General features: G+C 40.9%; 1 protein-coding gene across 1 annotated transcript in view; it reads right to left on the bottom strand.

Moving 5' to 3' along the window:
* stau2 (staufen double-stranded RNA binding protein 2) overlaps positions 1-27,775 on the bottom strand; it is a 97,767-nt gene that overhangs the window by 34,591 nt on the left and 35,401 nt on the right. Inside the window, exons 8-12 of the mRNA XM_034861749.1 lie at positions 25,017-25,229; positions 24,461-24,598; positions 19,827-19,955; positions 17,574-17,631; positions 10,608-10,963 (exon numbers count right to left, since the gene is read on the bottom strand). Of these exons, the coding sequence (XP_034717640.1) occupies positions 10,608-10,963; positions 17,574-17,631; positions 19,827-19,955; positions 24,461-24,598; positions 25,017-25,229 (894 nt within the window). The remainder of the gene's footprint in view (positions 1-10,607; positions 10,964-17,573; positions 17,632-19,826; positions 19,956-24,460; positions 24,599-25,016; positions 25,230-27,775) is intronic.

Below are 27,775 nucleotides of genomic sequence, written 5' to 3'. Positions count from 1 at the left end.
CAACCAGTTATTAGGTTTAGGGGGCAATCACTATTTCACACAGGATTTTAGATGTCTTGCCTCGCTGACATACATCCGCCAACCTACTACCACACAACTCTTAATACAACTATCTTACAACTATGATGCTTTGAAAGTGAAACAATGTTAAAGGTACAAGTGGCTGAAATGGGTTTCCTCAGGAGGGGGGACTGGCGTCTCCTTAAGAGATAGGGTGAGAAGCACAGTCGTGGGGACTCCGTGGGGAGCTCGGGCTAGAGTTGCTGATCCTTTGCGTCAAAAGGAGCCAGTTGAGTGGGTTTGGGCATCTGGTAACGATGCCTCCTGGACGCCTCCCTAGGGAGGTGTTCCAGGCATGTCCAGCTGGAAGGAGGCCTCGGGGAAGACCCAGGTCTAGTTGGTAGGATTATACCTCCAACCTGTCCTGGGAACGCCTCGGGATCCCCCTGTAATAATGTGGCTCGGTAAAGGGAAGTTTGGGGTCCTTTGCTGGAGCTGCTGCCCCCGAAGCACGATACCAGATAAGTGGACAAAGATGGATGGATGGACAATGTTAAAGTTGTTTGTATGTGTATTCATTCAATTTAAGTTTATTTTACTATTTTGCAGTTTGCACAAAAAAAAAATTATGTAACTGTTTCATGCCTTTGTTGTCATATAACGTTATTGTATAATGTTGTGGAGCCAAGCAAACCCTTTAGTAATCAATTTTAGTAAGCATGGTATGTTCTATGTACTCCTGACAACAAAATAAGCTGTTAACCTATATAAGAGCCCAGTCAAGCAAAAGAAGGTTAAAGGTACAAAAATACCATTATATACTGTACAACTTTTGGTCATACAGTCCAGCACTATGTAGATGTCCATATACTTAGCACTGTGTTACACAATACTGTCAAGGTAACTGCAAAAACAAACACTTATTAGGTTTGTTGTCATGTTACTCCAGTTAAAACCACAGAACACAAGCATTGCAGGAATAAGAGCTTGATTCCAGACTAAGCCCAGTGCAGTCTGGGAAGAATCACAGCACGGAAATAACTTTGACTTTACTATAATAAACAAGGCCTCTCAGCTGAGGAACGCTGTCATTGTTGGTGAGAAGCAATTAGAAGTCCAAGCTGAACCACTTCAGTGGGGACATCAGGGGTCACGGCTGTTTAAAGAACTCTGTTAATATACTTTTCACTAATGGCAGGAGGTTAAGGGCAAACAAAGCTGCCACGCTAAAAAAAACTTTAGAACACTTTGCCCGGATTACAGACAATGACTTAAAATGAGTTCTAAGGAAGCTAGTTTGTTATTGAAAAGTTGGGATCATTAAATAGATTTTCTAGAAGAATACATGTTAAATATAAATGTGCAGAGTGACCAAAATACCAGACCCCACTTCTTCAACAACTGGAGAAAGATCCTGTTATTCCTAATAGACTCATGTGGCGCACAAAAGAAACCTGCTCTTTTTTAATCACTTTTGTAGATATTAAGCAATTTCAGGAAATAGCTCAACACATTGGGAAATGTGCTACTTGCTTTCTCGAGGGGGGGTTAGGTAGGAAGATTGATGCCATTCTACAGCCACAGCCATTAGCTGGCTAGCTTAGCAAAAAAAAAAAAGAAAAGCTAGCCTGGGTCTTTGAAAGGCCAAAAAAAATCCCCCTATCAGCACCTCTAAAACTCACTAATTAATAGGCATGTCCCAATCAGCTTTTTGGGCCCCGATTCCAATCAAATTTTTAAAATACTGAATATCTGCAGATACCGAGTCCCAATCCAATACTTGTTTTTGCTCAGGTAATAGAATTGCAAACTAAGATTTTGTTCACAAAAATAACTAAGTCCAATACATTTGACTTAATGCAGTAAATGAGTCTTTTCTCTCGACACCAAAACAGTTCCCTTTACGATTCCAGCAAACCCAACAACAAAAAGTAGACAGTCAAGTTTCCAGCTAAATAAAGAAGACTAAACTTAGTGATGCCTCTTGCACATGATAGTAAATCTTTGATAAAAATTAACACATTGTATCTTGTATGCTAAATCTGTCCAAAACCGTGTAAAAATAATAATTTGGGGTTTTACACTTTATTTAAATAATTCTGCTCGCAATTCAATCATCCCTGCTAACATCCTCATTGATAAGCAGTTTAAATATTCAGGCGTTGAGGTTTTCCCTAATTGTTAAGTATAACAATTCCTTATGCTCTGAACGTTTTAAAGGACATGGAAAGATGGATTGGTCTCCCCAAGTCTGTTCAAGCATGTGTCTCTGTGGTTAAAATGAATGTTTTAAAAGGGATTCATTTTATAAGCTCTATGCTACCTTTTTCCCTCCTTCTGGATATTGGCAAAATTACAATCACCGGTATCTATATTTTGGACACTTGGTTTAGCAGTGCTGAATCCTTGAAATCCGTGCTTTAGAACTGTGCTCCGGCCTTCTTGATTCTATCTGTGTGTGTTTGTTTGGTCCCTTTTGTCTTATGCCGGTCTCCCTGTCTATGCCTCGTTTGTTTGTGTGTCTGTCTGTTTCTGTGTGTCTTGTTTGTGAGCTGCACACATCGTTCTTGCTGTTGTGTTTTTGTTGTGTCTCCCTCCTTCCCGTATTTTCTCTCTTTGTTTTTGTGTTAAACATTTGATCGCAAGAAGGATTGTGGAAAAGGCGCACTTTGCCTTCTTTGGTATGCGTAGTGTTCGTTTCGGTATATTGACATCTAGACCAATGTTATTTACTTTTGCTTATCTGTTTGTTTAAATAAATATAAAAATAGGACCACAAAAAAAATTAGTTATGGTTTTACGGTGGTTGTGTGTCTGACTGTTTCTTTGCTGGGTGGAGTGACTTCTCTGCGTCATGCCCTTTCTGTGAGGCTGCCAAGGTAGATCTTTATTTATTTTATTTTGACAGCGCCGGGGTTGCGGTTTCTATAGCCACTATTGTGCAGATAATAAAGAGAATTGTTTAGATTCAAAACAAAGTGCCAGGTTAACACACCCTCCATCTCCCCATGCTGGGTCTGTGCTGGCACACGGCTGCTATCACTGCCTAGTGTTGAAAATTACATGAAATGTGATTAATACTCTCAATATACAGAGAACAAAAGCAAGTAAAAAAACAAAGATTATGCTGCATATGCAAATTTGCAATATGGTTTTGCTTGCACTTGAGTGTATTTGATTTAAAGGTTTGCAAATGGGCTTGATTGTGGCGAAAAAACATCATCACTCAGTTTTGCCAAACACACACAGACACAGGCATACACACCGACACGCACATAGAGGGCCACCATGTAAGCAGAGCGACTGTGCGCCAAGCCAGCACAGCATTAACGGTCTGATTTATACCACAGACAAAACTTGTTTTCGAAGGTCGCTCTTCACACAAATATGCCGCAGAGAGCAGCTGGAAGCCATCACCCTGCCGCAGAAATCAAGCGTGGTGGGATTAGCTATCCCAAAATGTATTTTCTAACGCAAATCCTAGAGTAAACAGAGAGTAAATGAATGGGACGATGACAAGAAAGTTGGAAACAAACTGTTAGTCTTTGAACGTTTGTACCAGATCAGGCGTTTGATGTTGATACATAGATATGATAGTCAGCAAAAGAGTTCAGTAAAAGAAGAGGAAAAAAAAGGGGGGCAAAGAGGGTAGAAAGGGCCAGGCGGTACAAGGTGTAGTCTGCACCATTTGAAGTGTTTTTTTACAGAGCCAAAGAAGGAAGCGGAGAAAGAGAGAAGAGCAAACGACGTAAAAGTGTGAGAAATCCTGGGAACTGAACTGGATGACTATCAACACCAGCCACCCGCCAAGGATAGTGTTTTCATTAACATGGGATTTCCAACATGGAAGTACTAATTCCAGCACAGCAAAGAGTATGTATCTATCTTCCAAGTTAAGCCTGTCCTGGCTAGATAAAATACCTCAGCTGATTGCTATCTGTGCGGTGTTATTGCATTTGGATTTAGCAGATGGACAGAACTGATAGATACAGCAGATACCATTCAACTCTTCCAGACACAACCTGGAATGTTATAGTACAGCATGACGATGTGTGATCACCATATGCAAAAGGATATTAACAAATTCTAAATTGGTGAAATATCCTGTGACAATGTGAGTTACCATCTGACCATTGTTTCTGCACACACACGGCGTAGGTTTGTGTGAGTCACAGGCGAGAGAGAGAGCTTTTGGGATTGTTGCTTCTTCTGTTTTTTTGCAGCCGATGCAAAAATGACAATTTACTGTCAGCTTTTATCAGAGGACACAGGTGAGGGGAAATAGATATAAAAACAGAAACTCTCAAAATGAAACTGCCAATACGCTCATTCACAGTCATTTATTCGTTTCCTATATATTGTCAGAAAAGTAATGACACTTAAACGCTTAAGGGGCTTAAAACTAACTTTTTAAAGTGGTTGCCAACTGGCAACAGCTTTTGGTTGCCAACATTTAAAATAAGATTGTCATGTTTTAAATTGCCTATAATTGGAGCAATTAATTTTCTATGTAACTAAACACCATATTTTAATAATGAAACAATGAGATAATGGCTTGCTACATAATTTACCATCCCTCTTCAATAGGGGTGCAACAGATCACGGTTCGGATCACGGTTTTGAGTCACTGATTGGATCAATTTTTGGATCAACACAAAAAGGGGGGAATTTAAATGATTGTTTAAAAAATAATAATTTTTCACAATAATTACTTCTTTCACCAGCTGTTAGACAAAAGAGATGAGAAAAGGGTATTTTACAATAAAATTGAATGTTCCACGAGGTTCACCAGTTTTAGGGAAACAATATTTTATCCCGTCTATAGCAGTGACCAGTGCTAGTTTGTGTCTTTTAACTCATAGCTTTAGCAGCAGACGGTTGTACGTCCCGGTGTTGGAATCCTCTAGAGTGAAATAGAGTCACACTACACCGTTTAGCTGTCAGCATTTTAACCCAGTTTCTACTGTAGCCAACGGTGGGCTATCGTTACCTGCCGCCAAGTCTAACGTGTTATTAGTGTACTAGCGTGACATGCAGTGACGTTTCGGTGGTTTATGTACAGTTTAGTGACCCAAATTCCACTATGCCCAAGCCAAGACCCGATGATTGGTTGGGTCAGGCATTTCAGGAAATGCGTTGCCAATGCGTTGCCTATTCGCTGCCCCCCCCCAAAAAAAAACAATGGTAGGAGAAACACTGTCTGACTCACATGAACTTTTGCAGATTCTATTTTACATTTACAGTAAACCTTTAATGTCACACATACCAGTGATCCTGCGCTCATGATTTGAGAGATCCAACTCTCCACACTTCACATACAGTGAAATAACACAAAACTACTAAAAAAACCTCTACAGGCTGCTTAAAATCTCAGCTACCATACACAAAGTAGTTCTGTCATATTTTCCATTTGCACAGCCTCAGGAGGGTTGTAATTTGTAATTCACGCTGGGAAGGTGCTGCATTCACTGTACATGCCAGCTACACAGGAATATGGCTTACTGTATTATGCACAGCACAAAATAATGAGATGCTTGCTTACTCTTTTGTGTGATACTGTTTTTTGCACATTTAGTTAAAACAAGGGTCATCTTATCTATATACAGTGTTTACCTAATGGCAGGGTTATTACATGCAATTTCAGTGTCATATATAATATTAAAAATATTACTATACTATAGAAATATTGCTATATAAATCACATTACTGTATGAGTTTGCTGACTTAATGACTCTTGTAAAATGTGAATTTCTCCTCGCAGAAATAATAAAGGCATTTCTTTTTCACATGTGCTACTGTAAACACTAGATTAGAAGTTTAGCTAAATGCTGTGCAATATTCCATTACTGTGACAGTGACCGCTGTTCAGAAGAAGTTACACAGACATACACAAATTGGGGTTTCCACACTGTGCTGTCTGTTTTGAATATATATATATATATATATATATATATACACACACACATACTGTATTTAAAATCACACCTTGTTGCACACATGCTAACCACTGTGTCACTCATGTTTGAGTAATCATTTTCAGTATTTCTCCACAAATAAAAGCAGCATGTTATGAGGCGCGTGCACACACTCACTTACACTCTCAATAACTCACTTCCTTTCTCTCTGTCCCTTTTACTCCCCTCTTATTTATTAACTTTCTCAACAAGTAAATAACTCCCCTGCCAGTCCACTTTCAGACACAGACAAACAGAGAGAATCTCTTAGATAAACGCTTCAGTCTTCCAAGAACCAAGCAGGTTATGGAAATGTAGTGCATGCAAAAATAAGCAGTAGATATGTCTAGTCCAGGTGTGTATCAACTCTCCATTTGATGGTGATGGGAAAAAAATCATCAAATTTCCATCAATCACTGATCTTCTATATAAAAATCTCTGGCACACTCTAAAGGGAGGTAACAGTTAATAATCTGAAGCGGTGGCAGTTTGTAATGATTTTATTAAGTGATGTGATGGCAAAGTTAATAGGCAGCTGGTGACTGCAATGCCGGGGTGAAACCCTTCAACTTCTTAAAAGTACACTAATGGCAAGATAAATTATGCTGTATTTCCACTGCATGGTACGGCACGGCTCTACTCAACAAGCTAGAAACCCTTCTTTTTTGGTTTTCCATTAATAGATGTTGGGGATAATAAATGGTACTCTTTTAGCACTACCTAGGTCGAGGTTCCAAGCGAGCTGAGCCGATGCTAGAAGTTGAAGTTAAAACACTGCTGACCAATGATTAAAGAAAATTGTCACTAGCGTGACATCTTGCAAAAACCCGACATATTCAAAAAGACAAGCTGCCCTCAATAGCAACGGCAATGTTTTATTTGCTCGACCCAGATTTAAATAAAACAATGGCAGCCCGCAAAACTACAGCGTTCACAACGCAGTACAATTGACGATCAAAGGATCCAGCGAATGCAAGTTCAAGATGCAGCGTCGCTATGGCGATCAGCCTAGAATCATGCCAGTGTAGGCAGGATTCTGGACTGCAGTGTAAAACAAAATAGAGAAAAGCACCTGGTAACAAAAGTGAGTTGAGTCAAGCCGAACCATGCAGTAGAAATGAGGCATTAGAGTTAGTCGATGTATGGAAGCAAAAGGGAAAAGATAAGATAAGGGGAAGCGATTATGATGGAGGAGCAGAAAGACCAACACATTAGAATCATCAACCAAAGAGAGCAAAGAGAGAAATACAGGGACACAGAAAGAGGGAGAATATGTTATGTGGCTCTTACTCAGTACTTCATCCTTAGTCCATGTGTTGTCTATTACCTCCTGCGTCTTTGTTTCTGCCCTACTTCCAGTGCACATACCCACTGTGCCAACAACACGCCAGCCAAATTAATAGCGCGCACACACACACACACACACACACACACACACACACACACACACACACACACACACACACACACACACACACACACACACACACACACACACACACACACACACACACGAGTGAGCGAGTGCCAGCGTCCTTGCTCCAAACTGGCAAGAGTACAACACACTGTTGCTTATCCAGTCAGAGGTTCCACCAGAGGCTATTTTCCAATCAAATCAAAAGAAGGGCTTAGCAGGTAGGCCCAGGCCTTTGTCTGTGGAGCTGGATGGATGAAACAGACACTATGAGAATGTCCTCAGTGCTTTCTTAGTTGCTTTAATCCAGTGTTGCGGCATTCACTGTAATCCACTCACTTGGACAACATAATTACATTACAAAAACAAAGTTACTAATCAGACAAGGAGATTATTATCAAATTACAACAAAAAAAATCTTACGGTGGATCTAAGCGCTTGTTTGTTTATTGATTGTGGTTAAGGCAATGCCCGCTCGACACAAAGCAGCACATTACGTTTCCAGTGAAAAAGCAGACAAGTGCATTTTTTGGCAACAACATTTTTAAATTTGTGGTGGTTTATCCCACAAAAACACATAAGAATACATAAGCCTTAAAAGTTGGACTAACGCGGCTTTGTAGGCAACCAGAGGTTCTCGTTACAAACCCGCATGATATGAAACATCCCCTCAATAGAACACATATTGTCTGCATGGCTCAATTACAGCCTGAATTCCTCGTTTAAGAATCACGCACACACGCACGCGGACATTCGCGCAAACACACACACACACACACACACACACACACACAAAGAGAGCATGTTTAACTTGTGTTACTTACTATTACTCAGATGAATGCATGTAAAGATGCATAGACAATACATATACTAAGCTATATGCAAAGTGGGATATGGATTGGGAAGAATGAGAACGACAAGAACTTAAACTTCACTCATAGGCTTAGCCCAACTCTCCCATTTTTAGTAAACAGTACTTGCTGTGTGTGTATGTGTGTGCACATATGAACAAGTGTGTTTGGGCTTGGCCAGGCAGCAGAGCTCTCTCAGGTTACACACACACAGGAAGGCTCAGAGCAATAACAAAGGGCTTTCAAAGGAACCCTCAGCAGGTTAAGATAAAATGTTTTCGCTCAAACTGATAAAAAGCATCTGCATCTTAAATGAACAGGCACTGGTATCAGTGGCATGGTATGCACCGCAGATCGGCCAGCACTGATTAAAACTCACACTGTGCTGGGCTGTCTCTCTTTTACAGGCACAGAGGGCTAACAGTCAGAGTGTGATTCTGTTGTGTGTGTGTGTGTGTGTGTGTGTGTGTGTGTGTGCGTTTGTCCAGTCTGGTAATGACAGAAGCACCTGTGAGGTTTAGTTCCAGCTCTAAATCCATAGCCTGCCAATAATGTCCACAGTGAGAAACAGAAAACGCATAGTGCGTTATCGAGCAGTTGAAGGAGCACCACCCTCATTCCTTTCTCTTTTTTGGAAAGCCTCCACCACCACAAATCACCTGTAAATGCTGCATGTATGTTTGTGCGTTTAGAGTGCATGGGCTTTTAGAAAGTTACAGAAAGCCTGCATCACTTATGTGGAAAGGTGTGTGTGTGCGCGTGCGGCTGGGATTGTGTGCAACTTTTCTTCTTCATACCCACACAGGTTGACCAAGAACACATTCTTTATGGTCCAAAGGAAGAAGAATCAGAGCAGGAACGTGCATGGGGGGGTCATATTTATACATGATCATGCTAACATCTGTGCTGTTATTGAACATGTGTGCAAACTATATGACAGTACCACAAGGTGTCTGCAACTTAAACCAAGTTGAAATTATGACTTTTATGGCCTAATACATGGCAGTTAAAAAAAACATACATTCCAAAGGTGGAATTAATATATATTAGAAACCAATGCCTATCAGCATGGAGGCCTCCTTGATGGGGCTTTTACCCATAAGAAAAAAGCACCACCATTTGGTTGCTAATTATGCTATTATGCAACCAAAGTCTCACTTTCCTAATTGTGGCCATCATTTCAATCAGTTATGATGAGAGTTTTGCTTAGATCTGATAACATGATAAATCCAATGGGGCCAGAAACCGAGCAGTCAGATGATCAGAAACAAAATATGAAGCCACAATTGGACAGGGAAAACTGTGCATGCAGAACCACAGTAGGCAGGTTTTCTGCAGATGTTTGTGGTGGAGCTGCCCTTGCTTGTCTGGAATAAAAATCGCCTCCCTTACATCAGGGAAAATGGCTTGTTTTTGTAAAAGTATAATATTAGGCTTGTTCAGTTGCACTACATCACACAACAGACCACACATTTAACGTGTGAGACAACTGTTGAAACCGTCATCTAGTTAGAACTTTGACAACAAAATGAGATGCATCAGGATCTGTCCGACTTAGCACGTGATTGATCAATCACATCCTAGTGCTTTGCAGTAGTAGCTTAGCACCTGTGCTAACAAATTTCTTGTGGGAAATCCTGTGTAAGTTATACTGGTTATATTTTAAACCAGCAAGTCAGTTTGGAAACAGTGATGGATGTTTACAATGGCCAGCTTGGGTACCATTTACCTTTGTTTTCTCTTCCAAATACCTTTGCCTAACCTGGACTTAAGCTAGCTTAAGTAAGATTCTAGTTGTATAATACTAGACTTTCCATTCATTGTATACATTTAAAGTGTTCATTTTCAAGTTCATAATTTAGAGATGGTGCCAGGACAGGTTTATGTGGTTTAATTTTCAGAAAACACCATATATTTGTTGTACTGCACATTGCTGCTGCGCGTCTTTTCAACGTGTGTGTTGAGCTCTCTGTTTTAGCTACAAAGTGAGGCATCTCACTTCTGTTTCATCTTTGTTGGGAGTCGCACATGTGCAGTGCTGGCTTGTCAGTTGCAGATCATGAGGGAGTGCCATGCTAGCAGCAAGGCAAGCATTAAAACGTGTGTTACAAAGTGCCACACGTTTATCACAGAAGTAAAGGCTGGGCTACACCTACAGAGCTGTTTGGAGCAGTTTGTGAACAGTGTTTTCTCTGGAAGACGGTAAGTCCCTTTGGGGTGGACTTTGGGCTTGTTCACTTTGTGAACCTATAACAAGCACAAAAACAATATATAACACAATAAAGGAATGAAAAAAAAAAAAAAAAAGCATAACATGAGCACTTTGATTATGAACACTGATCTTCAGATCTACCCTTGAAGTAGCATGTTCATGTTCTTGCATCTCACCTGGAAGCCCTGGATGCGAGCCAGGTAGTCCAGCTGTTGTGCAGGCTGCACCGAGACGCCGCAGGGCAGGGCCGAGTTCTTCCCCTTCATGGGCAGGGAGGCGTCGGCTGTGGGTGACTGACCATTAAGCAGCAGCTCCCTGGCCATGGTAGCGGTTGGGCTGGGTGAAGAGCTACTGTAGTATGGAGAGTGTCCTGGGGGTAGCGGGGCAGAGCAAGGCCCCATGTCTTTGGATGCCATGTAGTTGACAGAGCCACCACTGTTGCAGCCTGGGCCCGGAGCACTGCCCCCCTGCTTCCTGCTGGCCTCCATCTCCTGGTAGACGTCGGGGCTGAGGTGGAGCAGACCCTTCGGGGCTGGAGGAGTCAAGGGAAAGGGAGGATGGATGGAGATTGAGATGAAGGGGAGAGGAGGAAAAAAAAGAGGGACAACATAAGGGTTGGATGAATGGATAAAAGGACAGAGATGAGGAGCAAGAGAGAGCAGATAGAGATGGAATGGGCAGAAATAATGTTAAAGTATAGATGGGGTGAGATGGTTTATAAAGGAGCAGAAAGGGACAAAAGTGGGAGATTGAGGGACAGAGAAAAAGAGAGAAAACGGATTATTAAGTCACTCACAACCAGACAATGCTAGTGTGTGTGTGTGTGTGTGTGCACCTAACTTTGGCCATTTTTGTGTCTGCAAGCGTGTGTGCTGGCTCCCAAACTGGCATTCCATCACCAAACGTAGATGACAGTTTCATGTGGTTTGGCAGTTCCGAACATTATCCAACTGTCTGCCGGGAAATACACTAAGCCTCTTTCTTCCTCGCTCTCAAACACAAACGGAGCATCTACCAATATCAACAGAGTGGCTATGACTTCAACAGTGATGGGAAACAGCGCTGTCAGCTAACCGGCATCTTACTTCACTTATAATATCTCTTCAAATGCCAACCAAACAGAACTAGAAAGCAGGTCTTGTCTCAGATCAAGGTTCTTGTGAGAATACTTCGGTGGCTTGAGGAAATGTCCCGAGTGATTTGGATCCGACAGGCCCGAGGCAATGCGGACCAGCTTTTGTTTAACAGGACGCAGCTCGATCCAGATATGCTGGAGTTCTAGCCAGCTGAGCACAATAACGCTCCAAGACTTTGTTCCGATCCAGACCATTTGGATAAATCTCATTCGTTTGTGTTGGCTTCCTTGTACTCTGACATCACTGTTCTGAAATGGTCGTGACAGGTGGAAGGAAGAAACACCAACGGGTTGAGGCTCAATACTTTCGGCACTTAGTGGCAGCAGTGAAAGTGAGAAGAAAGCGTATAAGATGTAAATGAAGATGAAAAAGAGATTTGAAAGGATAAAAGAGAAGGATGAACTGGAAGCCAGATCAGATGGAAGAGAAGGTGGGGATGAGTGGATATGAAAACCATGCAGAGCCTCCGAAGCCCAGCCAAGGTCACCAGAGACAGGAAGACCAGCTGTGTGTGTGTGTGTGTGTGTGTGTGTGTGTGTGTGTGTGTGTGTGTGTGTGTGTGTGTGTGTGTGTGTCTGTCTGTGTATGCTTGTTTGTGTGTGCGTACAGGCCAACAGCTGGGAGAAAGCGCTGGAGTGAGCGCATGACTGACAAGCCACTTCCTGTTTGAGTTAACATTACCATCACACATACAAAGACAGAGAGTTTGGCGCACTTGTCTCAGGTTTCTGAGACCCTGCAGACAGTATCTCCCATTATGAACAATGAGGTTTGCGTTCCTTTCCAAAGAAACAGAAAAGCTGAAGGAAACAGCAATGAAATCCAGGACTTATTACTCATACCACAACAAACTGCCTATTGCCAACAATGACACAACTGTTAGGACCCCCCCTCCCAATCACGATGGCAACTTTAATTAGAATTTACGCAAGTAAAACTCGCAGGACTGCACATTCTGAATGCATCACAAAAAATGAAAGGTGTTAGCCAACATGACATCAGCTGTGGACAAAGAATATTGTGTTTGGGGGGGTGGGGGATGAATGTAATCCGTGTGAGTGTGTATGATTGTCTGCCTAAGTGTGCGCGGGCGTGCCTGTGAGGATGTTTGCATGTTTGCATTTGACTGAGTGCTCGAATCTGGTGTCAAATGGCAAGAAAGAGCGTGAGAGCAAGAAAGATCAAGAGTGAGACAAAGAAGGCGAGACAGCAAGAGAGAATAAGTGAGAGTGACTAACTTTGTTTGTGCATGAGGACGTTGGCTGGAAAGATTGTGAAATTGTGTACATGAAGTGGGAGCAAGTTAGAGACAGGAGAGAGCAGGGGAGAAGCACAGTGAGGCTGAGAAGTGGGGAATGAAAGAGTAAAGGAGAGTGTGTATGTGGTGTTGGTTCCAGGCAGTTTTGGAGGGGTCCCACCCAGACTCGGCGTCCGGTGGGCCAGGGGAGCGTTGGAGGGAAGCCAGAGCCAAGCATGAGACTGATCGAAAACAGATAGGGCCAGAGCCCGCCGCTATAAATCACCAAGGTGGAGCAAGACCTTCACATAGTTCACACATGCACACAGCACACACACACATATGCACAGCAGGAAATGAAATGTGGCAACTCGAGTGAAAAGCCCTGCTGAAATACCCATGGGAATAGAAGGGAGAAAAATCACTCTCTTCTTACTTCTTTTTACACTCCCTTCTTGGCTCCAAGCCACCCTGTTTGTTGTAGCACTGCATCCCAAAGATCATACACGCATGCACGCACGCTTGTGGGAGCCTGAGGTGTGTGTGTGTGTGTGTGTGTTTTTTGTGGAAGAGCAAGACCAGAAGGACAGCGCGATAGCCAGTAACACAGTTCCCGGTTTTCTTCCATTTGGCTTTACAAAATGCGTCAATGCTCTTTATGTGACATGTAGCTGGCCAATAACTGTGTTACAGGTGTTTGAAGAACAGTTTGTACGTTAGCTCAGGTACAAGCAACCACAATGATACAATTAATACATTTTCTGGCCCACACCATTATAATCCATCATGTCACACTCATCTGTCATGGGATTTATGGCTGATGTCTTTTAATAGCCATTGTTAAACACTTTCTGTGAGTGAATCTTTATTATAGGTTTAACTGTTACTGGTGGAGTCCGCCTTTCCTGCACAGGATTACAATTCCATACCCATGCACAAGGGATACAAAAAAAACAGAAGACAACTGGATGCCAGACTTCAAGATGGCAGCCATCAAAATGAAGAATGTTGGCCATCTCTTTTATAAAAGAAAAAGCTAAATAATATCCAGCTCCCTTAAAACATATAAGAAACATACACACAAGTTGCTCGTCTTCTGGTGGGTTTGCTGCTTGCAATCGTTGACAGGTGTCATTTTAAACTGAACTGTATTAATAAAACATACTTGCTGTTACCACAACTAACATCACGTCTCTATAAATCAACCAGGGATGAAATCTTAAAGGGAATTCTTAAATTTGCCATTTTTCAACATAATTTCTACTGTATCTATCTGTATCTAGGGACCCGTGCATTACTATGCAACAGTTTTACTCCTCCCTTGGATAAAGTTAGCTGGAGAACTTCCGAATCCTAAAGATAAACTAGAAAAGACAACCAAGACCAGCAAGGCGATTTTCGAGCAAGTCATTCTATTTTTTAGGGAATATACTAATATTTGATGCTTCGATCAAAGGAGCCTAATTCGACTGCCAATCTCACAATCAAATCAATCTTTGCAGAGGCGTTATGAAACGAGGATCATGTCATCTTGGCTACTGGGGTGCTCAATGTTGGATTTGACATAACCTACCTGCTTTCTCCCAATAATTTAATGTACAGCACATTATGATGTAGATAAAATAAAAATGTGCGAAGAAAAAAGCTTTTAATAAATCTAGATCCAGTATACAGCCCACGGCGTGATCCGTCTGCCCAAATGATTATCAAATCATACACACCAGACCAACAAGCCGCAGCATTATATGCGACGTTTGTGTTTGTGCACAGCAGGAAAACAGACTTTTCCTCGGTGTGCACCGCTTCACGTCACTGGGGGCGTGCCGGCTGCTGACTGCTTGAGTAAAACGCAAGCGTGCTCGCTCCAAACCACTTTCAATTAATCTGCATAGGTCTCCTAATCACTTGCATGCTTTCATACAAAAGGACCTTACACAGAACCTTGCCTTCAACGATCAGTTAAAGATAGGCAAGACTTGACAAATCTGATTTGACTATGTAAATTCCTGGTTGGGGACATCCCTAGTATTTGGCTAATTTAAATGTCTATCATGTATTAATTAGATTTAAAAAGCTAAGAGAGCTTGTGTAATGTAGCAAAAATGAGCACAATGCATCCTGGTACGCGTGGGAATGGTCAGCACGGCTCGGCGAGTAGGAGAAATCAACTTTCTCGGGAATTTATTTCAGCACTAATTGGACATCTACACAAAAGGTGTCACATCTTACAACTAACTCCAAACCAGGGTTAAAGAAGCGTTTCACTGCTCTCTCCGGTTAAACCCTTTAAGCCTGTTGTCCCCATCGCCATCATCGATGAAGGGTGTGCTTTGGTGTGGTCAGGAGTGTGCTCTGCTGATTCTGTTACCACACCCCCAATGATGTCACGGTGTAGTGACATACCCAGGAGTACACGTTACACTACTGCAGCAAGGTGAGAAATGAGACCACTGGAGAAGATTGTCATCTGTTTTGACTTGTAATCCTTGTAAAGTTCTATTTAATAGTGAAAAGCAACTTAGCTGTGAAACCGCTCCTGTAATTTAAACACTTGTAAAGTTTAAATTGAGCTGACAAACAAATATCTGGCATTTGTTTTCTCTAAAAAAACACACTGAAGCACAAATAACAAATTATCACTGTCTATCATATAAAAAAGGTTACAATCATTCTGATGCCAGAGCTGTCTTTTACTGAGTATGCTGCAATTCTGATAACTGGTTTAGATTTTCTCACTTCTACTCAATAAACAGCATAATCTATCAAAACAATGGACATACCAGAAAAATCTTCCATTCAGCAATCAAAGACACACAGAAAACTGAGACCAGCTGTATCTGTTTGAATGAGTTGTAAATGGTGTTTATGCAAACATTATTCCGACATTAGCGTCGTGTGAGTGTTGTGCGGTTTGGGCAACTTTAAAGAGGTAATTAGCAAATAGTTACGCCTCACGCTGAGTGAGAGATAAACTATGAGTGGGAATGGCAAGGGACCAAAGACACGCTCCAGGCCAACAATAGGAATAATCACTAAATGAGGAAGACTTTGTTTCCCACGGGGCTCTGCTCTGGAGGTATTGGGCAATGCATGGAGCTTGGGCTACCATAGAAACCACAACCACCAAAATAGTTTATCCAAGAGAACAACCATTTATCTATAAACATAATCTAGATGATATATCTTTCAGAGAATTTGTCTAAATCACACATATGAGGGCTATTAAAGTTGTGGCAGGGACTCAGATCTCAACTAGATTCTGTATAAAGAGTCAGGACCAGCAATAAGCAAACATAAGAAGTCTTAGAAGAGTCTTACCAATCTGCTTTGTACTCAATATTAAAAATGGGAAATATCACATTCATTCTCCTCCTTAGACTGAAGCTAGAAACCCTATGTAAGAGCACTGCAGTGCTGCCAAAAGCCTTCATTAGACCCGACTGACGACAGCACATTCAAATCTAATAAGCCTATCTGTTTTGTTTTTCACTCTGCTGTTCCACATCTCCCACACTGTTCATTTGTCCCCTAAACTGCACTTTCTCAAGCTGCTGACATTTACTTTGCTGCCATCCAGAGTAAAACTGCTTGACGTGTGTCCTTTTATCAAGCTGGGACATCACAACAAATTATGCTCAGATATTACATTGCACGTTGATCAGCTTAAGCAACACCATGACTATAAATGCCTTGAAACTACTACACCTGTAATACATTTGAACTTACTTAACTGCAATATCATGTTGAATAAATGGAAAAATAACTTTATTGCCAGATTCTGGATTCAGACAACTGAAAAAACAATGTCTTGAAATAGCGTTCAACTTTGCTAAGAGGAAGGCTTTTTCCTTTTTATTTTTTTTTGATTATAGACCAGGCAGCCAACTTAAAATATTCAGCTCATAGAATCCAGCTGTTTTCTTCAAAACAGCATCCTTACACTTTTCAGTGAAGGGTCCTTAAGTCCTTTTACCCCTATAAATAAAATTTTCCTTAAGGCCATCACATTCCCATGTAAATTCATACATAAATCCTGTCAGAAAACTGTTTTATATTTGTCTACAGTTAAAAATGTCCACAAGTGGAGGATTTCTGATGGCTAAGGAGGCTGTCTTTAACATGTCTCCCATTTGTTGCATATGTATCTTCATGTTTGACCCGGTATACGGTGTAAAGGTCTTATTATTGTGCTTTATACTCTGTCTGTAATGGGTTACAATGAGCTTCCTTTGTAGCATTGTTTGTAACGATGATAAAGTAACTTCAAAATTCCGGTACTTTTTCATAAAGTCTTTATCTTATGTTGTCTACAGCTGGTATGTGGAAGAGACACAGCTAAGTGAGATATATCTTGCTTCATATTAATCATCATGTTATATCATCATATATCCTGCCTTACTGTTTTGTGTCTATCTCTCTCTGTGTGTGTGTGTGTGTGTGTGTGTGTGTGTGTGCGCGCGCGCATCTGTGCTCAGTGTGCTTGTGTGTTAATCCTGAGTGAAAGGCTACGTTTTTTTTTACACAGGAATGCAGTGGGGGGACTCCCTGGAGGGCCTCAGTGTCTGAATGAACCTTAATTCGCAGGCTCACCACGAGGACGCACGGCCAATTAAGCTGACAGTCAGAAGCCCATTGACCAGTCACAGAGATTAAACGCCGGACCATCTCGGCGGCTAAAACCACCTGCGGAATAGAGGGAGCAATGGAGAGCCGGAGAGGAGGAGGAGAATGAAATGGATAGAGACACAGGGAGACGTGCGGATACTCACTGTTACTCGTTGATTCGGTAAATGACGCCTTTTGTCCATTCCAGCCTTTGTTGTCCATCTGTAGTGATGCGGAGAAAAGGAGAGAAGGGGGAGGTAAGAGAGATGTAGATTCTTGAACAAACAGCTTCTTCACGCATGTCAGACGAGTTCCTTCCTACTGTTTGGGCCACAAAGAGACAAGAGCTCACAGGAGGAGATGCTTAAAGAGCCTAGTGTCTGTCTAGGCCAGCTTAATTAGGGTTGTTGTTAATGTTAGGCAACTAAAAAAGGCTTCTATTCAATTTGTTACTTCTGCTGTGGTATGCACGTCTGCCGGCATAAACACACACAGCCCCAAACACGTGTGTGGAACAGAAAAACAAATCATTTCTAATGAGTGTGACAGTTGAGGAGATGACATGGCTGTAAACAAATGCACCCCCCTTATAATACACCCACAAAGCCTCTTCACACTTCTGCACAGATGTCAATGTAGTGCAACAGAGCTCCCTAAAGAAGGGGAGGACAGAGAGACCGAAAGACAGAAAAATCTGATGAGAGACAACTTAACCTACCACACAAACAGTTGAATAATTCCATGGAACTTGGAGTTGTCTGAGGATCTAATGAGAAGGAGACCGTGCAACTAATTCTTTTAGAGATGTTTTCAAAGTTATCAGGCCACTGCACAGCCCTGCATCTGCCACTAAGTCCATTCTGTCTAAATATTTTGCCTTGAGTTTAACCAGAAAAGTCTCACCTATTTCCAGGAAAAATCAACAGTGAGACTTAATTTACTGCGTATTTCCAGCAGCATCTCATTTATCTGAAACCTTAGACATCCAAACATAGTACTTTATAGGGCTAACAGACAAAACATGCAACGATGCAGAAGTCCAAAAACTTGTGTGCAACATTTGACTTGCACACATAATTTTTTGGGCTTTTCCGCCTTCATTTGACAGGACAGCTAGGTAAGAAAGAGGAGAGAGAGGGGGAAGACATGCAGGAAATGGTCACAGGTCGGATTCAAACCCTGGACCTCTGCGTCGAGGCATAAACCTCTCAGCAGATGTGCACCTGCTCTACCCACTGAGTCAACCTGGACACACATTTGACATTTTCTTGTTGACAAATTCAACCGGAGCCTGTTCAGTGTAAAGAGTGTACACTGTCATGGACTAATATGTTGAAGCTTTAGAAATACATAAAAGTCCAAACTAAAAAATGTCAGAGCAGAGCTTGACTGTTAAGTATGAGGATGAAGGCATAGGGAGATATTGACTTCATGAACTTCACAGACATTCTGATAAGAGCAAATGTCATCCTTTGGCTTTTATGCAGCACATATCTAACTAATGAGCTGTTCGGGGAACAATTTACGATTTACAGAGTCTGGTTATGTAACACCACCGCTGTCTTCATGTGCTCCCTTTAGCTTAAAAGGCAAATAAAGATGATGGTGATCAATGGTTGGTTGCAAAACACATGCAGGTCAGGGGAGCTGAGCATGTTACATAACAGGTTGATCATGTCAGCTGCACTGGGAATCGGGTTACATCTAAAAATCAATTGAGTATTGGGATTTCTTGAATTCTGCGTACTCTACAGCTGAGATGGCGTGCAGAAAAAATATGAGCGGTGCGGAAAATGTTTTGTTATGCAATCCTTCAGCATACAGTTTTACAGTTCCCCACCAATCACTGTCCCTGCTGCTAACGTGGCTGGAATACTAATGGCAAGACGTCTTATATACATCTGTGTGTGTGTGTGTGTGTGTTCATCATTTTGTACTAACCGTATAGTAGAAGAATGAACTGATGGGTGATGGTTGAATGATTCTGGATTAATACGTTCTTAATGCTTGTCATCGTGTACCAAATAAGGTTTTCTTTCATGTAACTTACAACTGTTACTGTTAATTGTTTTGTGTTATTATCACTCTCATCACTGAGCCTTTTATGATGTATACATGACAAAGATTCAATGGGGACCACAAAGCAGCCTACGTATTATTTTTGTATTCAAATGAATTTGTGGTTTGGAGTCAGTGTGCTGCTTTCTAATAGCCTAATGCAGCTCTATATAATGTGTGTATAACTACGCTCCCAATGTCCGTACGAGCAAGGACAGAATACTTTACATAGATATTGTTAAACTTGTGTCAACGTGAGAAACTACCCATCTAAATAAAAACAAACAGAGCGGGAGACATGTATATCAACAGGCTATCAAATATAGAAGCTGATGTGAACAACAGAAGTAGAGTTTTACCTCAGTGGGCGTCTGAGAGACTGTGGAGGCCTTGTACCCCAGCTGCAGAAGCATTGCCTCCGCTGCATTCCGCTTGGCCACCTTCTTGTTGGGTCCTGTTCCTGTGGCAACCTCATTATTCACCTTCACCTGCAAACACATTCACAGAAACAAACACACAGGTCCATACACATGAGATAAAGACATCCAGAATGACAATTTATCAGATTCACAACATGGCTGTACAGCTACATCCTGTGATAATGAACCTCGGAGTGATTTGCTTAAGACAAGATTAAATGTGATTTTTCATGACTTTCCTCTTTCTGTCACATCTTGATTCCCTTTCAGCCCAGAACTTTTCTTTGCTCACTGGGCCGAGTCGGCCGTGCGATTTACATCACACAAAAATGCTCCTAGGGAAGTGTTTGTTTTTCAGTGATCCCAAAACATTAAGTCTGTCGACACAGAATGTAAGCAGAGAAATTTCCAAGAGAATATCAGACGTCGTTATGTTATGCAAACAGACAATTACACAGTACAAATAACATTCTGGTAGCCAAAGCCTGTGAACAGCCAGGCCTCTGTGCACTTACTCAAAGTGGGCTGACATGCTCTCTAAGTGCTTGTCTGAAAGCATCAAGTAGGCCACAACATACAATGAGGTGGAAAGCCTCAATAAATTACCAAATTGCTAAAATAAACACAATCACTCTTTTATGAAATTCTAAGAGATGATCACCCACTCAAAGGCATCTGACACAAGCTGCCTGGAGCCTCTTTCTCTAACTAGTGATAACCTAAGAAAAAAGATGTGAAAACAGAGACTCATTTGAGCCTGCTGCTTACCAAAGGAAACAATGTGGATATTTTAGAAGAGTGAATGGACTGCACAAAAGGAACGCACACACACTCGGAGGGCCTAATGTGTGTATCAAAGAGGCATGGAGAATAGGTTTGAGACTGAATTACTGCCTGATGCTAAGAGAAGCTCTGTTCTTCATATGAAAGAAGAGGATTACGGAAAAGAAAAACAAAGAGCAAGAGTTTGACTGAGAGAGACGGACACAGAAAGACAAACAGGAAGAGTGAGACAAAAAGAACTCAAGTAAAAATGTTGTGCATACATTAAAATGGACCGTCACAGCTTTGAAAGTTTTTTTTCATACAATATGTGGGTTGTGGATACACACAGATTGTAGCAAAAACAGCCTACTGTAAAGGACAATAAACCTTCTTATGGTCATGTTAATTAATTTGCATTGTCCCTTCTTCAATCAAATAAATTGCCACCTAAAATGAAAATAGTACTATATTTTCCTTTTTGCCGTCTCTGCTGACAAAGACTACCAAACGGTTTATCAATAATCTTGTGATCATGACAGATCCAAAACATTTACTGTACATGAACAACACATCTGGGAGTGCTAACGTTTCAGTAATGGTTCCGCAGCAAGCCAGGGAGCTCATTAAAGTATGAATGAAATCAAATTAAATTCAAAAACCTAAAAAATTAAATCACAAGTTTCAATTCATTTTTTTTAACCATTAATTCATTTAGGATTGTAATTATAGTATTTTTTTTAATGTTGTTACAATGCATGTGAGTGCACTTGGAGAGAATTATTCCATCTAGTAATGAGGTGGCCTTTTTATGCACGGCCTCATGTTGTCCTCGGGTGAAATTTGACCCATTTAAAAAAAAGAAAATGTATACAAGACAATATGGGATCTTGGTAAGGTGCTAATAATGTAAAAAAAAATGTAAAACCCACGCCAAAAACAAAAACAATGGGAAAAATGGTCAAAATCGTAAAAATAGCCTCAAATAGGCCAAAAATAAGCACCCAAAACATTGAAAAAGTGAAAAAAGCTATAAAAAAAAAAAAAAAACGGAAAAAGCGATTTAAATATTGAAAAAAGTTGCCAACAATGAGGGAAAAAAACTAAAATTTAAAATCCAAAACTTTTTCGACTGAAACATTGAGATAGGGCCAACAGAAGTTTTCTTCATGGTTGACTGGAAGACAACACAAGGGTTAAGCAACTCTGAATAAGATATCTGTGATATCTGATGAAATTCCTGCTTCATGCAAAGTCCCTGCCTTATTTCCTGGATGGATTAGTGATAAATAACAAAGCCTCCATAACTTAGTCAAGGGTTAAAGGTCTTTGCTGCAGCAATTTCTTCTGTTAATGAACACTGGCTCCTTATACACAGTCCACATTCTAATATCTTTCGGTAGTACAGAAGACAGACTGTGTAATTTTGTGAAATTTCTAGGGCTGTACAATTAATCAAATTTTTATCAAGATCACGATTTGGGCTTCCCACGATCAAATATGTGTGATCGAGCGATATTTTAAATGTGTCATTACGTTCATAGGACGCTCCGTTTTTTTGGGGGGCAAACCCAATTTACTGCTTAATAAACCCCTGTTTGATCGTGTGCCAGTCAGAGTTGTTCCCTCCACCACACAGCTTAGTTTCTAGATGTAGACTGTCGAAGAGGATAGAGTAACATGAGAAAAATTCCACAACAGATAGCAGTTGTCATACATCAGTCACAAGGTTTACCAGTAAACGCCTGTGTTGCTTTTCAGACAACAGAAGTGACCACTGCCAGTTAATGTCTGTTAGCTCACAGGGCTCTAGGGTGTGACTAACATTTTTCCTAGGTTGTACCGGTGTATCTAACGTCTTCACATCCGCTGCCTCTCCACAAACGAAGCAATGTTGTTTATATCCATGTGGTTTAATGTTGCGTTGCATGACCCATTTCTTCTGTAAAGCCGTGCTTGAGTTTCTCCTCTTACTCTCCGAGCAGCCCTTCTTCAGTCTATTACTGTTGTTGAAAATAAGTGAAGGAACTTTCTCAGAGAAAATTTCTTTTAAATATATCCTAGGCTATTTATTTCAGATAATTTTCCTGTAAACATGTATTACAGCTGTATATTTTCAATCTGGGAAGGAAACCCTGTTTTTGCGTTTAATTTTAATCCCAATCTGTTTTAATAAAAGAGCTTGTGAAAAGTGGCTTTGACCTTAAACTGAACATTTAGCCCACTTAGTAAAAACATATAGAGGTATGTATTGTGTATCGGCATTCAGCCGAAAAATACAGAGGTGTGATTTTTAATCCTTGACTGGTAGGAGATCTTTAGCACAATATGGATGCACAGAATGGATGTGAAAGTGTGATATGGATGTGTTTATGTGACTTTAAAATTTGTTTTGGTTAAAATCGACAAATAATTGTGATATTACTTGTGATCTAAATACTGATCAAAATGATTGTGATTGTTGTTTGGGCCATAATTGTTCCGCCCTAAAAATTTCAAATGAATTCCATAAAAAAGATTTAGCTTTTCCACAGAGCAAAGCAAGGCGTAAAGATGGATGTTCATCTATTCTGAGCTTTATATGCATGCGATAAAATAATGAATATCAAACAGAAGTTTTCATTAACGACTGGGAAGGATGACAGAGAGGAGCGGGTAAAGAGTAGAGAAAGTTAAGGGGAAAACAGGGGAGGTCCAAGACAGTTTCCAATAAAATTATAAATCACCTACTACATGCAAAATAGAACCAGAGCGAGTCAATTGCCAAGCTTTCATATGCGGTGCAAAGCAAGACACCACTGTACTACCAACTTCAGTGGCTTTACAATAGATCCAACAATTTAATCTTAAAATCTGTGTTGCTTGGACACAGCATTAATATTGCACTTCGTCTTAAAAATTCATTTCATCCTCATAATCAATGACACTGTTGTTCCATTTGTATGTTGAAAACAATGCTATAATTGTCTACTGTACAGCTACAAGAGGAGAAATTACTAAAAACTGATGAAGATAAAGAGACATGTATATAACTTTTATATTTATGTATCTTTATCGTCATCAGAGGTCATAATTTTATAACTTAGGAAAACGTAAAAATGCATAATAATTATGTTTAGAATTGCCTCAAGCCATGTCATTGGAATAAGAGAACACAAATAACAGAAATAGGAAACCAGATAATAGCCCCAAGAGAAGACCAAGAAACTTGTGTTCTAGTCTAAAGTCATTTTATGCTGCTGGGGTCCTTTGGCCAGACAGAGAAGTTTTATTCTTGTTTATCCGTTGGCTTATGTTTCCCTTCTTGATAAAGAAAATCAGTGTATACAAGCTATTTGGCTCAGGACCATCCACAACAATTCCACAGAACATTCACCAAGAAAATAAACCCATCTTTTGATTCATCCATTACACTGTGTCTTCACAGGACGTGAAGCTGTCCATCTCACGCACTTCTGACAGAACAGATACGCTTCTATTTTACTCATACTATACTCACATAAACATAACCTACACTGTGACCTACACTCAATACTTTGCCTCAACTACACTGAAGCTGGTGTAGCTCTGCTGGCGTCCTGCTCACGCTACACCTTCTTTGTAGACACAGTGTTCAACAGGTGATAGATGAGCTCATTTTCTTCTTGTGCATACATAACCCCCATCCATTCACCCTTTTCCATCTCAATCAGACCTCATTTAGATTAAACTACATTATCTAAAACTTCAAATTCCCTGTAGGGGCAAATAATAAAGAAATGTGACAATAGTGAGAAAATGAAAATAATATGAAAAAAAAACACATTGTTCACCTGCATGATAAACTCCCGGCGTCTGGGCATCCCCCTTTCAGAGAGCAGCAGGTACTCGGGCTCCTTCTCCTTCTTGGCCTGTTGGATCTGGGCCAGACGGCTGATCGGGTTCATGCCCTGGCCATAGTCTGGTCCCGTCTGGGGGGAAAAGAGGAGACGCACAATGATCAATTCAAATCATTGCATTCATCGTATTATAAAAATCGTCTGCAATCTGTATATGAGAAAATGGAAATTACATCCCGCTTATCTGCAATGTATAAATGCAGAACATATACACATATGTGGAATAAAACAGGAAATGAGTAGTAAAAATTCTCACATTTTTCAGATTTCACGCATTTTTTAATGTGAGATTCCCATTTCAATTTTAACCAGTTTTGCAGTCTAGTAAGTAAAATGGTGACAGTGACTAATTCTGGAAATGCTCAAATGTTTTATGACTGACCAGTGGCAACACTTCTGTGTTGATTGCACCTTGCAAAAAACTAATGTGCATAACGTGAGGTGTGTCTGTGCACCAAGGCCCCAGCTTCTCCTGGCCTGGCTGCTTTACCTTGAGGATGGTCTTGGTACGTTTCTTGTAGTGCGTCTTGGGTTTCTCCACAATAGGGATGAAGGGCAGCTTCTTCAGGTCCTGCAGAATGGACAGAGCAGCCCGCTTCTTGGAAAGCTTCTTACTGTTGCCCTCACCCTCTGCAAAGAACTCCCCCACACTGACGCGGGTTAGGAAGCTCTTCATGTGCGGGGGGCCGCTCTCCTTCAATACCTGGGGAGCAGGGATACAGGATGGACAATTTGAAAATGAGGGACTAACTTCAATTAAGTAAGTTAAGGGTTGGCACAAGAGGATTTACAGAAAACAGCAAAAGAGATTTAAAAGAGTACAAAAGACAGAAAAACTTAAGGAATATGGGTATTTTTGTCGTGCACGATATGCGTGAGGGAGTGTGTGCAGCGCACTCTGCAAGCAGCTACACCAGGTGGTCCAAAACATCTGTTCTCAATGGTCACAGTGCTACCCACCCATATGCGCGCACGCACGCACACACGCAAAGAGCAAAACATGTTCCTAGATGACAGTCTCTAGTGATGAGGGCTCAGTTTCCTTCCTCTAGCCTCTGGTCACCTGGGAGACCTAAAACAAACACCGGCTGGCGTTAGGTCATGCTTCTGCAATCACATCTACTTCCTGTGAAGACCGGGAATAGTGTGAGTGAGTGTGTGTTTGTATCTGTGCGTGTGAGTGTGCGTGCGCGCGTAGCAGGTTTAACAATTAGGTTTCACACACACTAACCGAGTCCAACAGTACATGTTCGGCTAATGTGGATGCTTTTTAGATTCAAGGCTTACTGACTTTTTCCCTCGCTTTCACTGTAGCTGCTGTGTGTGAATGCTGTGTGTGTAGACTTTCTCAAACCAACCCTCTCCCTCTCTCCTGCTCTCCTTTTTTTTTTTACCTCAATTTGTGGTGTAGACAGCACAAATTGTTGCAATCAGATGCAATGTTGGAACAGTTAATTTGAACCCAGTGACCGATAAAACAGATTAAACTGATAAGAGAAACCTTGAGCATTCCTCAAATACTTCACACATCAACACAGACTAATACCAGACCTTGAGGAGAACAAAGGATAATGTCCGCTTCCGTTTTCTTCTCTTCTATATAACTATACCCACACAAATTTGTGTTTCCTTTCAATAAAACTAAACTGACAATGTGAGTCTGGTGCATGAAAACCAAACAAAGAAGGGTAAAGCCTAATTCATTATTCTTAGACAATGATCCAATTGCCTGAAAAACATAACTCCTACAACATCAAGAAAACACTCTTATTACTGCCGAAACATAATATGTACGTGAAGTGATTTATTTTTAAATACAGGTTAACAATTATAATATAGTAGATTGTATGTTCCCTGATCCTAACAATTCCTAGGTGGGTAACTGCAGGACATTTGTTTTAACAGGGCTGACACTAGCCCTGTGTTTGCTGTCAATATGCCTGTCAGCATTCCTGCGCAATAAGTTCAACTATACAGTCAGGATGCGTGTTGTGGGGAAGCCTTGAAGCACTAGCTGTCCAAGCTAACAGCCAAACTCACTCCCACCCAGGGGCTCTGCTCTGGTCTTGCTCATCACCAGAAAAATGAAATAAAACATGGCAGATTCTTGTACATTGCAACCTTCAAGGGGACTGGGTACATCCAATTTCTGAACCTTTTTAAATTCGTAGATGTTGTTGATGATTACACTGCACATAACTAGCTCTGGCCAGCTGAGATTTTGTCACTTGGAGAAAATAAATTTGACCTATTAAAGGAATGTAGATGTAAAATGTGTTTGGTTATTGACCGGCAGACACAATTCTCTGAGGGTGTTGCAGTGAATGATGGGATGTGCAGAAGAGGAAGCCTCTTCAGCTGTCCTCAAGTTCTGTGGCTGCACTCAATCACTCTTTCAAGCTTTCTCCGTCTCCTTGTAAATCACAGACACTTCTAAACACGTGCACCTATTCAGTTCATATACTTAGAGCCAGCTATGTATAAGCTGAGTTCCGGCAGCTACATATTTACCATACCAATGTGAGCGTTGCATCAATCTTACCCTCTTACTCTTTGTAAGAAAGCAAATAAGCTAATTTTCCAAAATATCAAACTGTTCCTTTAAAATGAAAAAATGTATAGCCAAGTTGGGCTCCATTAAGCTCACAGTATAAAACATGTATGTTTTAAATTGGCAATAGGATTATTTTTTCAACTAAAGTAACAAATGACTCTCTCACATTCAGTGATAAGTAACATCATTTGTTCAAACATTTGTGACTTTGTTATTTAGAAATAATAGTCACTTTTGTCAGAGAGACATATGGTCAAACACGCGTTTTACTGAGGCAGAGCTCTTTTAATTTATCTGCTTATCCAAAACCCTGGGAATTCGGAAGAATCCAGAATAAAAGGTGCACTAATAAGACTCCCTTGTGCCGTCTTAAATGGAAACATACAGAGGAAACATACAAGTAACAAGAAGCTAAAAAAAATAAATAAATAAATAAATGTGGCATGTATATGTCTAAGGGAGAGTCAACAAAGAGCATGAGACAAAAAAAGTGTGTATCTGTGCACACATGTCACACACTCTTGGCGCGGGAGGGTGGCAGACGAGCTGCAGTCAGTCTCCTGGCAGACGACACAGGATCTGCGGCACACCGATGGGATTTCAGCACTTCCATTCATTTACACGCACACCCACACACACATACATGCAAACAAACACAAACACACCCGTCTACCACCTAATCACAAGGATCAGGT

Source organism: Etheostoma cragini, chromosome 22 (assembly GCF_013103735.1).
Source record: "Etheostoma cragini isolate CJK2018 chromosome 22, CSU_Ecrag_1.0, whole genome shotgun sequence".
NCBI lineage: Eukaryota > Metazoa > Chordata > Actinopteri > Perciformes > Percidae > Etheostoma > Etheostoma cragini.
Note: the sequence above shows the minus strand (reverse complement) of the source record. Positions and strands in the feature narration are given on the sequence as shown.